At 34.1% G+C, this 14449-nt stretch overlaps 1 protein-coding gene across 7 annotated transcripts in view; it reads left to right on the top strand.

Moving 5' to 3' along the window:
* beta-Spec (spectrin beta chain) overlaps nt 1-14449 on the top strand; it is a 216123-nt gene that overhangs the window by 91972 nt on the left and 109702 nt on the right. For all 7 annotated transcript variants that reach the window (XM_075377179.1, XM_075377178.1, XM_075377173.1 and 4 more), the window contains one exon: nt 13552-13703. In XM_075377179.1, the coding sequence (XP_075233294.1) occupies nt 13552-13703 (152 nt within the window). The remainder of the gene's footprint in view (nt 1-13551; nt 13704-14449) is intronic.

Here is a 14449-nt window from a genome sequence, read left to right as displayed (position 1 = left end):
AGTATAATAGATGTTTTCTATGGATTCTATTTATCTACTGTATATTATTGCACTTAAGTGTTTTATTTTTGATAAAACACAAAGCAGATTGGTTGTATGATTATTAAACCATTGAGTGATAAAGTGATTATAAAAATAATTATATGAAATAAGGTAATCAATACAGTTGTATTCCAGTTGCTCATTCTTTTAAAAGTACAAGTATTTTTAAACAGTTAATTCAGATACAATGGGTCATCATCGGGTCATCATTAATAGGGATGTTTAAGCCATGAATTAAATAAAAACAAAAAATATGTGCAGTTGTATTGTTTTATTTCTCAAATTCTTTTTCTTACTTGACAAACATCAGAACAGTATTGAGTTTCTGGCTGTTCAAGATGTAACATGTCATCTGTTACGGTTGTAATTGCTTTCCTAATACTTTCCTGTAAACAATTCAGGCCATGTAATTTTTGCCAAAAAATGGTTTTTAATGTAACCCTACAAAAGAAAAATCACTGGGATTTAGATCCTGACTTTTTGGAGGCCAGGGTCTTGGGCCTTCTTGACATGTCTACCTTTTATTTTCATTTAAAGCTGGCTAATTTTTGATTAAAGTAGGGATACACAATTTTGTCAGAAGTAAATTTGCCGTATGTTTTCAAGTTCACCCGCTCTATAAAAGAGGTAATCATTTAACATATTGAGATAAACACTTCTGTTAATATTATTTAAACAGTGTTGAAACTCTTTAGCAAAGAAAAAATGCCCATTATACAATTCTTTATTTAACTGAACACTAACTACAGGTGGGTTGTGATGTTTTCTTAAAAAACATAAAAAAAAAGTTTGTTTTCAGATCCCATATTTATTAATTGTATCCATGAAGGTGTAGCTTCATCCATAAAAAATACATAATTTAAAAATTGTTTCCACTAATCTTGTTAAAAATATGAAGTGGTTGTTTTGATGTAATGGCTCCTTTTTCATATGACTGTTGAAATGCACGGCGAACTAAAATTATTGGTTCGATTTGGCCTGTGCCTTTTCTTGAACAAAAAATATACCAAACGAAGTAAACTTTTCAATAACAGTTTATACAGTCAATAATAGTTTGTTACACAAACATTTTGGATGGATGCTTCCAGCATTATGAACATAATTTCTCAAAATGCCCCGAATGTCTTGATCTGAGCTACTAACCAATTTTTTATGATGATCTGTATTCAATATTTAAAAATACTTAAATATCAGTCTAAGTGTTGTATAAATTGATTTTCAAATTTTTTTTGTTATAATTTTGTTTCTTTTTAACTTCAACTTAACTGTTATTTTCCAGTGGAACCCGTCACTGGGTTACAGCACCTCTATTGGGTTACCCATAATCCTGGGGTGACAGAATTATTATTTTTTTATTTTATTTTACTATATTACATTTATTTGTTTCAGTCTTAGTAAGTGTCTACATGGATGTTTTTTTGTGAATAACATGATTTTGATTATAATTTTACAGTAATTTGCTCTCACATGGCTGTCATTAGGAGCGGATTCAAGTTCTCACTGTTAAGTAGCAGTGAGAAGCTGTAATGGATTTCTTTACTGTATATCTTCCTTTAAGCATCAGATTGATATTTTATCTGCTAATATTTTATGTGTTAATAGTTTTTTGATTGAGTGAGTGAGACTGCTGTCTCTTAAATGTGATGTTAACTATCTAAATGGTGATAAAAATGTAAAATTGCATCGTTCTGTAACTTGATTTATTTGCTTATAAGAAAAACTATGTACAGTCTTTCAAGTAACATAAATCTATTTATGATTAGCACAAGATGAGGATAGGTTTTCTTATAAAGATGTTATTATTTATGTACTTGAATGTGTATGCTTGTAGCATAGTTTACCACCCAAAAATAGTTTGATTTCAACTATGGTTTAGTGTCCAAGTTAACTGGTCATTTTTTTTAACTTCCTGGAAGCACAAGGCTGCTTTGTTAATTGGATAATTATCATTTTCTATGATGTGCTCCCTAAAATTAAGTTGAAATATTGTGAAATTGTTTTATATTTATTTATGATAACAACATTAAAAAGAGATGTATGACTTAAATGTTACTGTTCAATTTATTAGGTGGTGAATCCAGTTACATCTGCAAGTTAAAATATCATTTTCCTTTTTCGTTATCATTATTATTGTTGTTTTTTTAATGATCTTTAAGAACTGAAAATAAAAAATATAGTCGCTAAGGTGGAATAAATTTTGTAACACAGAAAAACCATACTGTGAAATATAAAGAGTTGAAAATAGTAAATTTTTTATCTAGATAGAAATTTATATTTAAATGTAAAGTGATGAGCACAGAAGTGTTACTGTGTTGAGTTTCTATGCTAAAGTATTGTAAGAATATAAGAATATTGCTGCTGTTCATGAAGAATTCTACTCTAACCCAACAGTATTTATATAAGTTATACTTAACATTTGAAAATACTGAAGGTGTTGGAAATGCGGTTGAGTATTTCCTACCAGATAGTTATCTGGTAGGGCTAGAACTAGATGTATTCTATTATCTTTATGCACTCTAGATAATAGAATAACTAGTTACAGAGACATTAGTAATAAGTCTCAAACATTAACCAGACTGGCTTTGTTAAAATGGAAATATGTGGAACAAGTGGAAAATTCCAAAGAATTGTTTTATATTTTATTGTCCAAGATTACTTCGTGCTATTTGTGTGAAGATATAATTAACAGAGGGGGGAAATTATGGTGAGGAATATTATTCATAGAGCCTAATTTTTCTGGTTCAGTGATAAGTTAAAAAATGCTTCAAATTGAATGGCCTTGAAAACCAAAATAACTTTTCTTCATTGGTCTGATGAATATTCTCCCACAGTTATAGAGAAGGAAGTTAATGTACCTGAATTTCATGTCGTTTTGAGACCACAAAAAAAATAGTGTAGGACCATATTTCTTTTTAGAAGTGTAACTGGTGATTTATATTTTAGATTTTGTGATGTGTTATTGTTGTTTTCAAGCTGTAAACAATACTATGTTTCGCAGCAGATGGGCACCTTGTTGCGCTGTGTTCAAGAGAGTTCACTATGTTCCTCAATAGAACTTTGATTCTGAACAGATGAAATGCTGAGCAATATTCGAACAGTTACCATACTATTCTGATTTGATTTGCTGATTTTTGATTCTGGAAAATTGTTAGAAGACTGAGTTAGGATTTCCGCCAAATACAAACAATCAGAACTAACCCTTTTGATTGAGCTTATATTCTGGATAAAACTTTAGAAAAAAAAATGTAATTCATTAAATGATGCTGCCACCAAGTGCATAAGAGCAAAAAAATGACTCTTTCAACATTTCCTCTGTTGTGCAATAAACATACAATAAACTTTTTAAAATTTTTCATTATTAACTGTTTTCTTATTAATAATATTTGTGACATTTAACTTGGTTCATTCACTGTATGTCTTGTAATTATTGTGATCAGATCTGGTGTTCATTTGTTTCATTCAACCCACATACGTTTGATGTCTGATTTAAACGAAATCATCTTTCCCCCTTCTCCCTGTGTGCATGTCACACACGTACATGCGTGCACTATATACGTATATGTGTATATGTGTGTGAGTATGTTTGCATTCACATATTTATGTGCACTCGTTTTTTGTTTTATTTTGTATACATAAATGCATGTAAAATTAATTTATGAAGTTTCGTACATATATATCAACTTTACTTACCACAGAAGCCACATTACTTCCTGTGAGTAATATTTTGATAAAATAATAACTCCAACAAAGTCATTTAGCGTTAATAGATATGTAGAACACAGTCGTGTAATATTTCGTACAATTCAGTTGTAATTCTCCATTCAGCTTCTTATTTTAGTTATCTTTTTTTTTTTATATGTATCTGCTATATTTAATTGTGTTATTTGTAATGTGATATTTCGAATCTTATTGGTTCTATTATTTTTATCTTGCCTTTGTGCTAAGTGTGTATTACTGGTTTGTGTTGCTGCATTGTTATCATTCATTTTGTTTCCTTTACCGTTTTGTCAGTTTTGTTGCAAATTTGTGATGAGTATAAGTGATGAACAATATTTTGATAATGTTATATTAGAATTAAGAGGTAAGCCCTGTTTGTAACTAGTAAACATCACATGTTAAACTAATTTTATAAAAAATATGTTACATTTATATATAACTATTTTCATTCATTTTTTTAGATTCCATTTTCTAAATAGTTTTAAAGATACTTAGAAACAGGAAATTGATGTAACATTTACTATGATATATGCAATAATTTTAATGTATGTATCAGATTCTGATATCATGTCCAATTGATCTGTATAACATTATCAAATTTTATTTTATTCATTACTAAAATATTCTACTTTCAAAATAAAAGTTACTTAATGTAGATCCATTTATTCTTTTTACTGATGTATTGTTTGTATACATTGTTTTTTAATAATTTCCTTATACTATAATCAATACATACAAGAAATTATAATTTACTGATGATTTTGTGTTTATTTTGTATTATATGCTTATAAAATATATTTTTTCCAATGTATTGAATTTTGTATACATTATTAATTGCATTATTGTGGTTATTAAAATCAGTTCTAAATAAGCAGGTTTTTATTACTTTGTTATTTTTTACAGTTACTACTTACATTGTAATTGTAAATATTATAAGTTATTAAAACATATATATTACTGCAGAGAAACTGTGTGTTCATCTGTTTGTGGGATCTAATATTTCATGTGTCCTTCTAATTAATCAGTTTCTATTTATATAATACTGCAAGACTTTTTTTACGTATCATTTAAATATTATTGATTTATATTTCTAGTGTGTGCATATAATTTTGAAGTATTTATATGGATTTCTTTAATTTAGTTTGTAGTCATATGTGATATTATATCCGTATTATATGTAAAATAGATGGCGATGTATCCCCATTTATTTGAATTTGTTTTTTTTTTTTAGTTATACTAAAAAACCTTTTTTTTTGTTTTTCTTTCAGTAATTTTATGAAAGATTTCGATACTAGAATTTCTGTTTTTTTAGGACTATGTTGAAATACTCTAATTTTGGTTAGCTGCTGCTGACCAAAATGTGGCCAAGATTTTGGTAGTAGATATACTGCTCTTACAAGAGTCAGATGTAATATTGAGTTTGGTAAATTAAGTAGTGGTGATATAACTCCTATTTATTTCTAATAACATATCACCACCAAAGATGAACTTATTTTAGAGAAATATGTTGAAATTGAAAATTTGTGGTTAAAACATAATATAGTTTGTGCAATTTTGTCATTCTTGGTTTATGTACTGAATTTAATTTTATCAGCCTTTGTAAAAATGTTTTAGTTTGGAATAACAAAATCAATCAATGTATACCTGCTTTCTTAGGTAAAAAGTTAGATCTCATTGTTATAAATGTTAACAAAATTAAAACTATTAAATGTAAAATTAATCTTAATAATAGTCAAAATAATTATTATTCTCCTATTGAAATGATTTGTTTCGTCAGAAAATAAAATGTAACAAATGAGGTATTAACTTAAATTTTATGATTTCTCAACCTTGAAGCTGTCATATTGGTTTAATTTTAATGGCCTGCAACTTATAGTTACAAAACTAAATTATAAAAAAACATACATGAACAGTTATTGATTAAAAAAAATTAATACATACTAGTACTGTATATTTGACATTGTTTATAATGTAATGGCTTATAAGTTTCTGTTTATAAGTTAATGTTTATCATCATCCATTTTTAGTATGTTCTACACTTTAATATGCAAATATGATATAATGTATTTTAATTGTTGATTTATTTTGATAAAGAAACATTTAAAAAAAATTCTGTTTGGTTGTAGAATAAACATAACTTATTTATCATTACAGCAGTACCAATATTTTGAACTCCTTTTTCTGTCTCCTTATGTTAATGTCTGGCTCTTAAATTTGACGTCTTAATTTTGTATGTGTCCATGCACATACACATAAATTTCACTGATTATGTTTTATTTATTTGTGTATTTATTTTTTTAAATAACTTAGTAGAAATAGTGTGTAAGGATGTAAATTGAGTATGAATAATCTTGGATGTTTTATTATGAATGCTTCTATTAATGAAGAGTGTGAGTAGCTAGAAATACAGTGAAATGAGTGTGTGTATTTGAGAAAATTGTACTTAAGGAAATATGTGGGAAGATTCTATTTACAGCTGTGCACTCATCTCTATTAAGGTCGTCTTGGCTGTTGTCATTATTCATTTACATTTATTTGAATAATCCTTATTTATAAGTTCATTCATTATTTTTTTTATTTGACAATTTTTTCATTTCAAAAAAGTATATTCATTTGAATTAAAATCATTATTAAAGAAAAATTCTGGTTTTTTGTTTGTATAATGTGTTTTTTAAAATTATTTTACAGTTTGGTTAATTTAATCTGTAGCATGTAACTACAGTTTTAGATAACAATTGTATCTGTTACACACACACTCAAAATTCCTTGTTACCATCCGATTGCCAATTAGCACCCTTGAGTTGAAATAGTTTTTTTTTATAAAGACTAAACCTATCTGTTCAGATACTCATTATATGTGCTATTTTGAACATTTGGTGTCAACTTTATTTAACTTTCTTAATAAAAAGAATTTTTATTTTAAAAACGCTGAAAATGGAATAGTCCTGTAGTTGCTGCCCTGGGGTACTTGGGTACTATTATGTTTTTTGAGTGGGATACATGTGTGTAAGTGAAATAAGTGAAACATAAGTGGCTATGCTTTTTATAGTTCAGTGTAATTATATTTTTTAAGCTATTTTTATGTTTCATTTCTTTTCATTTCATTTTCTTCTAAAGAATGCTTTATCAGGGTGTAAATAATTAAGTTAACCCAGATTTCAAAGGGTAAGCGTAAAGGACTGTTAGTTATTTACACATAAAGCTAAGAAAGGTATGCTAAGTTAACGCCGTTGCCAAACTATGGTTCTTGTTTTTCCTCTGAATTCACTATTGTGTGTTCCTTGCTACAGTGAAGTTTACTGGTTTAATTAGGGCATTCTTCTAAATGACCTGTTTTTTTTTTTGCTTGGAAGCATCTTTATGAGTTCAGTTTATCAATTTTTATAATCCGCTGATTTTATGTTATCGCATTTGTGGTTCTGTTGTAATAAAAAATGATTATGTCCAAATGTAAAACTGAAAACTTCATATTACAAAATAAAAAAATATAACCATTTAGGAATAAGGTGTATAATTTTAATCATGGAATATACCTTAATTGTAAAATCTATTCTACAAAAATTTCTAATTCAACATTGAACCTGCAAACAGATACATCAGAGTTAATTAGATTTATACTTCTTTATCACTAAATATAAATAATTAAATAAAATATTAAATATAAAGAAATAGATAAAAATTAATAAAATAAAAATGTCTATTGATATTCCGGCAAGATATACTACTTATTAAATAAAGGAAAATAATAATCAATTTAATTTAAAAAAAAAAAAAAATAATAATAAAGATCTTCCTACAAAGTTCCTGCAAAGTTCCTACAAAGATCTTCCTGCAAGCGGTGAATATAACTGGTTACTTCATAACAGATAGGGTTTTATTGATGTGCCAATTCGCCGTTAGGCATCTCGTTAGTCGGCCCCGCATGTAATGGGGGATGATTAACCTCACCCTTCCTGTCTTCGTCCACTACGGGACTCACCCATCGGGGTCTCCTACATATCTCCGAGATAAACGAACCTCCCATTCGGGAAAATCCAGATACCCCTCAATGTAGGAGCTGCCCTTCCCGGCCCTATCCTGATGTTCCGGACATATATTCCATGTGGCCTTCACAGCGCGCCCTCCCGCTCATACCTTGAGGGTCTCCCTTGACATCATCGTAAGTACACAGACATGCCCATTCTTGTGGGTGAGCATGCCCAGTCATCCTAGTCATGGGAGCTGCCTCCCTGTCCCTAGATGCCGCCATAATTCGTAAATTTGTTTTTAAGGGGTTTCCTGTTCAAATTTTTCCTTCAAAATTTCCCCAACCATATTTACTACTTCCATCCACATATCTTCATTCGTCAACATACTATTGAATACAGTCTCTGGTGTTGTTGCTGTATACCTGTCTCTTATATCATCCCACTTATGGTATCTAAACACAATGTGTTCAACACTATCGATCTCTTGGCAATCCCTGCAAACAGCAGATCTTCGGAGCTTAAACCGATGTAAGTACTCACCGAAATCACCATGTCCTGATAAGAACTGAGTGAGACTATAACTAATCTCGCCATGGCGCCGTCCCACCCAGCATCCTATATCTGGGATAAGTCTCCTCGTCCAACCGCCTTTTAAAGACGCTGCCCACCTTTCCTGCCAGTCGTTCATTATTTTCGCTCTCGCCTCTTTTTTAGGTGTCCCCTAGAATCTCAATACCCTCTCTTCCGCCAACAGATCGATAGGCGGTGAGCCGGCTATGACACACACAGCATCATAGGAGACTGTCCTATATGCGCATGATACACGCAGGAGCAGTCTCCTATGTAACGATCCCATCTTACTCTTGTACCTTTGGATATCCAATCCTCTTTTCCACACCGGTGCACCATACAATAGCACCGAAGCTACCGTTTCTGCAATTGCCTTCCTCTTTCGCTCCTTAGGACCCAACGTGTTCACGTTCTCAGCACCTTTCTCCTTCTCAGCCTTATTGCACCTTCTCAGAAGGTGAGAAGCTGAGAAGCACCTTCTCAGCCTTATTGCAAGCTTCCTCTATATGTGGACCAAAACTCCGGTTCTTATCCATCCGTACACCCAAGTATTTAATTCTATCCACAAGAGAAATTGGAAAAAGATCATACTCGAACTTAACTTTACGAAGAGAGGTCTACCCGAAAAAACCAGAACTGCAGACTTATCAGGAGCCACGGACAAACCATGGGCAGACATCCACTCACAAACCGTAGCCAGAGCTTCATTACCTTTTTGTTCAATCTGCTCTTCATCAACCCCTTTGATTAATAGTGCTAGGTCGTCAGCAAAGCCAACTATCTCTACACCCTCCGGAAACCGCAGACGAAAAATACCGTCATAGGCAATATTCCAGAGAAGGGGACCCAGCACAGAGCCCTGAGGAACCCCCGCTCTCATACGGAAAACAAACTCTTCAATCTCCGTAAACGCTTTAACATACCGATCGCTGAAATAGTCCCTCACAATGCTCCTTAATTGTGGATCAACACAATTAAGGGACAACTCGCCACGGGAGACTATTGAAGGCATTCCTGACATCCAAGCTTACAAGTACTGGAATCTTCCTAGTCCGCCGCGTCCCGATTGCTTCACTATCTGCAAAATTAATCACCCTGAGAGCTGCATGTATTGCCGATTTGCCCTTCCTAAACCCGTACTGCTGGGGTGAAAGACCTCCTAGACTGTTGATCTGCTCCTCTAGTCTACGCTCAATTACGCATTCATAAATTTTGGCCATCGTATTCAACAAACATAATGGTCTGTATGGCCCAAGATCTTCAACATTCTTACCAGGTTTCAGTAATAAGACCAACTTAGCCACCTTCCAGAATCTTGGAAAAACACCCCTCGTAAATGCATCATTGAAGCATTCCAAGACAGTCCACGGAAATGTCTGGACAACAAGCCGTACAATCTCGCCCGGAACCTCATCCGGACCCGGGCTCTTCTTCACGTTTAAACGTGCAACGGCTCCCGGAGCTCAGTCAACGTAATAGCCCTGACATCCAGTACTGGTTCTATCTACCACTCGAAATCTGGCTGACCTGAAAACAAATGATCTACAATACCGGAAATTCGATCTGATGGAATGACCGGGAGTCGCCTGCCTAACCGCTTGTTAACAATCTTAAAGGCTTGACCTCAAGGATCATCTTGCAACTCCGTCAACAATCTATTCCAGGCTTCCTTCTTCTCCCATTTGATAGCCTTTTTTTAAATCAGACTGCTACTTTGAGTTTATCACTGAGCTCTTCCATCCCATCTCCACCTTTGGCACGCCGCCGCTGTAATTGGCGATTCAACCTCAGTACTTCAGCCCTTTTATTGCCTGTCTCTGTAGTCCACCAGTATACAGGCCTCTTAGGTTGTCTATCCACTCTCAACGTGTGCTGACACGTTGTATTAATAGCTAACGCTAAGCCCTCCGCATATCTAAGACATAGCTGGTTGAACCTGCAGAATAACCTTTCTTTAAACTGCCTCATACTATTCTGGTTAACTCTCAATCGCACTGGTCTCTCCAAGGGTCTAAATCCTCCCAGCATCACCGTTAGTCCTCAATGATCACTACAAAGTTCATCGCCCAAAACCTCAAATTCAGTCGGCATCATCGATGAGTCGGAAACATATACATGATCTATAACAGATCCCCTGTTACCCCGCCAGAAAGTTGGTGTCCCATCGTTTAGACTAATAAGTCGTAATGAGGCCGTCATTTCGGCCAAAGCTAAGCCTCGGCGATCAGTTACTTCACCACCAACCTCCGCAATCTTAACGTTGAAAGTCACCAAAAATTATCACTGGGCAATTGGACCACCTGACATCTTCACCCAGTCCGTCTAGAAACTCGATATAATCCTCCCAGATACAGTTAAGGGAGATATAACAGCAATATAGGAGCCGTCTTCCGATTTTAATACGGACATACCCCTCACCTCTCTTCAGGTCTGTATGGGCAAATCTGCCAGATAGATCTCTAATAGCAACGTCCCTCGAGATAGGTCCACCAATGTTCAGCTGTAACCCTAGATCTGTTAAGACTTCGTGATCAGAACATAATCCATGCCCCCTGCGGAAGAAGACTCCCACATGAGATCATGAACAAGTCCACTCCTGTTTGCATTTATATGTTGAATCTCCATTCTCTAGGACGTTCCTTACCTTGCCTACAAGCAGGACTCCCGAATCTATGCCCATCCTGCCCACATTTAACGCATTTGGATGCCTCACGGCAGTTGCGACTAAAATGCCCAGCCATCCCGCAATTATAACAGGAGTTCCTCCTATCAGGTCCCCTGCAACTTCCAGCAAGGTGCCCCTGTTCCCAACACCTAAAACAACGAGGGACATCTTCCCTAATGATGACCTTACCAAGATAGCCTACCTATATTAATCCTGTCCTTAGCTACCAGGGTGTCCGCAGCTTTCTTTGGCAGTATGACAGTCGTGTTTTGTGTCTGTCCATAGGCCGGTCTAACAGAGGAGATACGAATATCATGTCTCTCCTCATCTGAAAGTGCCTCTCGAACCGCCTTCAGTATGTCTGCCTCCTTAGTTTCTTCACCCATTCCTCTGATATGAATTACTACAGGCCTAGCTGATCTACCTCCAGAAGTGATCTGTGCACCTTCTACATTCTGCTGCACCTTATCCACAACAGCCTTGGCACTCCCAGCATCATCTCGGAAGGCGAAGTTCAAGTGCCTCGCCTCTGTCTTCCCTAGCTGCAATAACCACACCAGATGCTGTCTCTCCAGTTCCTGCCTTTACTTCGCGCAGGAGTTGGGCATAAGTTAGCCCTTCCTTCTTAATAACATTGTCTTTATAGGTTCTGTCGACTTCGACTTGCTCCTAGGTGTCTTTTCTTCCATCAGTTGGTAGAGGACTCGGTTGACAATGTCCCTCCTTGAATTGTATTCTAGTATACGCCTAAGCTTGTGTGAAGTTCTGCCAAGAACAACACCTACAGGCAGGGTAGACTGTGCTACGCTCTCAATCCTCGTAATTCCTTCTACTAGATGGCTATTAACAGCTGATTCTTCTAATTTTGTGTCTATGAATAGCACATAAGTACCTACTGACACTTGTTTGCCAGCAGAGGCCCCCAATACCACCTCTGCCATCGGTGCATCATGAAGTACACTACCCGGTACTACCGATCCCTCGTTGAGCATTCTGCACACTCGGGGCAAAATCGCAGACTTTTCTAGCAAATGCACCCTTCTTGTTACCGTTTAAATCCAGGACCATTATAACCTCACTGCCTTTATCCAATTCGGGAGTACCCATCTTGGTCTCGACATGTTGAAAAAATTCATCTGGCCATTTCTGCGAGATTAGCTCGGGGATACTATCCTGCTCCACACCTTGCTCTAATTTCTGTTTCATTTCCATATTTGTCACTATAGCCCTAACCGGTTTATCTGTCTGCATTTCCTTGTCCACCGTAATGGGTGGAGCCAGATCCTCAACCAAAAAGGTAACCGCTGCCACCTTAGCCATGAGTTGGCTAGCTGTTTCTCGGATCTCTCGCTTAACATTTGTACTCTCCTGTACTAGTCACCATAGACAATCATATTAAGGTCTATAACATCTTGATGTGAGTACGGGTGCTGTGTTGACCCTTCCGTATCCGACCCTGAGGGCATAATGCACTGCTGTCTTTTTCTAATAGGCATTCCGCAGATTACCTAATTAAACCTGATAATCAAACACCAGTAATATAACTAATACAATATAACAATAATCTCGTTATAAAGTATAAAGTCAATCAATAACAACAATAAGTATTAAATACAATACTACAGTACCTCAATACTATGATATTATAACGATTAATAATAATCAGTATTAGCCCATAATAAAATATAAGCAATAATAGAAAAATACAATGAAACACAAACACAATAAAAACACACTTATCAACCTTTCTCAAAATTGAAAAGAGCAGATAAGAGTTTCAATAGTCTAAATTATAAAGTTATCAATAATTCGGAAAATTAAATATTAATAAATTAAATATTAATATTAATACAGATAACAAACAAACTGCACGTGCAGACTGATAAACTTGTTTACTTGTTCAAGTATGACGTCACTGTCTTGCTATTACCTGACTTAGAATTTATAAGGTTATGTGATCCTTATATAAACTAAATCCAGCTATCGCAAATTAACACACACAAAAAACAAAGTATCTTCACAACTACACGATAGAAAATTTCACGCACTCGCACGATTTTCCCCCATAATCCAATCTATATATTTCCAGTAAAAAAATACCAAAAAATATAGAGACACACCTGAAACGTGAAATTTCATAGGGAGTACACATGTATTACACTATCCTCGACCCAGTCAATAACGCCACTAATTTGTAGTATCTGTTCCAATCTTTCTTTGATGAAAAGGGATTGGTCATAGTTGCTTTCATCAAGAGTAATAATGTTCATGAAGTTGCCAGTCTATGTAGTGAACAGAATGAAGGTGTCATCTGTAATGTCCCTTACATTTTAGTGGAGTTTGCTGGTGTGCTACAGTATATACGGTTTAATGAATAGTTTAGTGGGAATCTATTTCCCTCCTCAATCTTTATTTGTTATAAGCCTGTCATGAAATGCTTATTATTCTTGTGAATGAGTGTAGCTTTCAGGTGTGACCTATGAATTATACTCAACTGTTGTAAAAATTGTCTCTTACGACTGTGTTACGATTATGGCATTTAACACATAGGAAATGTCATAATAATAAAATTATGTCTTTAATTTACAGATGAACGAGAGAGCGTACAGAAAAAGACATTTCAAAAATGGGTCAATTCCCATTTGGTGCGAGTCAACAGTCGTATATCAGACTTATATGTCGATTTACGCGACGGCAAGATGTTGCTCAAATTACTTGAAGTCTTGTCTGGTGAACGACTGGTATGTTTTCAATTTAAATATAATTTTTTTTATGTATGTGTAATATTACACATTATTAACGTAGGTTATTTTAATTGCTACCTTCAAGTATGAGTGTTGTAACTGTTCCGATTTTAGCCAGTCAGGTATTGGTTTATTTATTTATTGGTATAAAACAGGTAAACAAATAGTAAGATGTTTCATGTAACTGCCAAATGATATTTTTCTTTCAGTTGAGTCAATTGATTCTATTTTTGCCTTTAAGCACTTTGGAATTTGTTATCACTATTCCCTGACATGTAAAATTTAAGTTATCAAGTGTATACAGATAGAAAGAGTACAATTACAATGGAAGGTAGTACAGTAATGGATAATATTTCTTTATTTATTTACATGAGAGGGAGGGGTATCCATTTTTATCTCCTTAATAGTGAATTAAGAATATGTAAGGTTAAATATTAGTTTTGCTTTTTGTTCCATCAAGAGTCCAGGTCCATCCTGGATATTAAGGCAGACAGGAATGAAGTGATATTACACTCTTATAGAAACATTTCTTGTAAAAATATGAATAATGTAAACAACAGCCTGTTGCATTAAATTTTTTATTATAAAACTGATGTGAACACTAGTAAATTATAAACTCTGATTCACCTTGTGTATAGTAACTAATTTACTTTTAGTCTTTCATTTATTATAGAGGTAATTTTTGAATTAAATTGTTTTTCTTATAATGTTGGCTATAGAAAATGATAGAAAACGTGATTGTA

Source organism: Lycorma delicatula, chromosome 10, assembly GCF_047948215.1.
Source record: "Lycorma delicatula isolate Av1 chromosome 10, ASM4794821v1, whole genome shotgun sequence".
Taxonomy (NCBI): Eukaryota; Metazoa; Arthropoda; class Insecta; order Hemiptera; family Fulgoridae; genus Lycorma; species Lycorma delicatula.
This window is presented reverse-complemented; position numbering and strand designations above follow the sequence as displayed.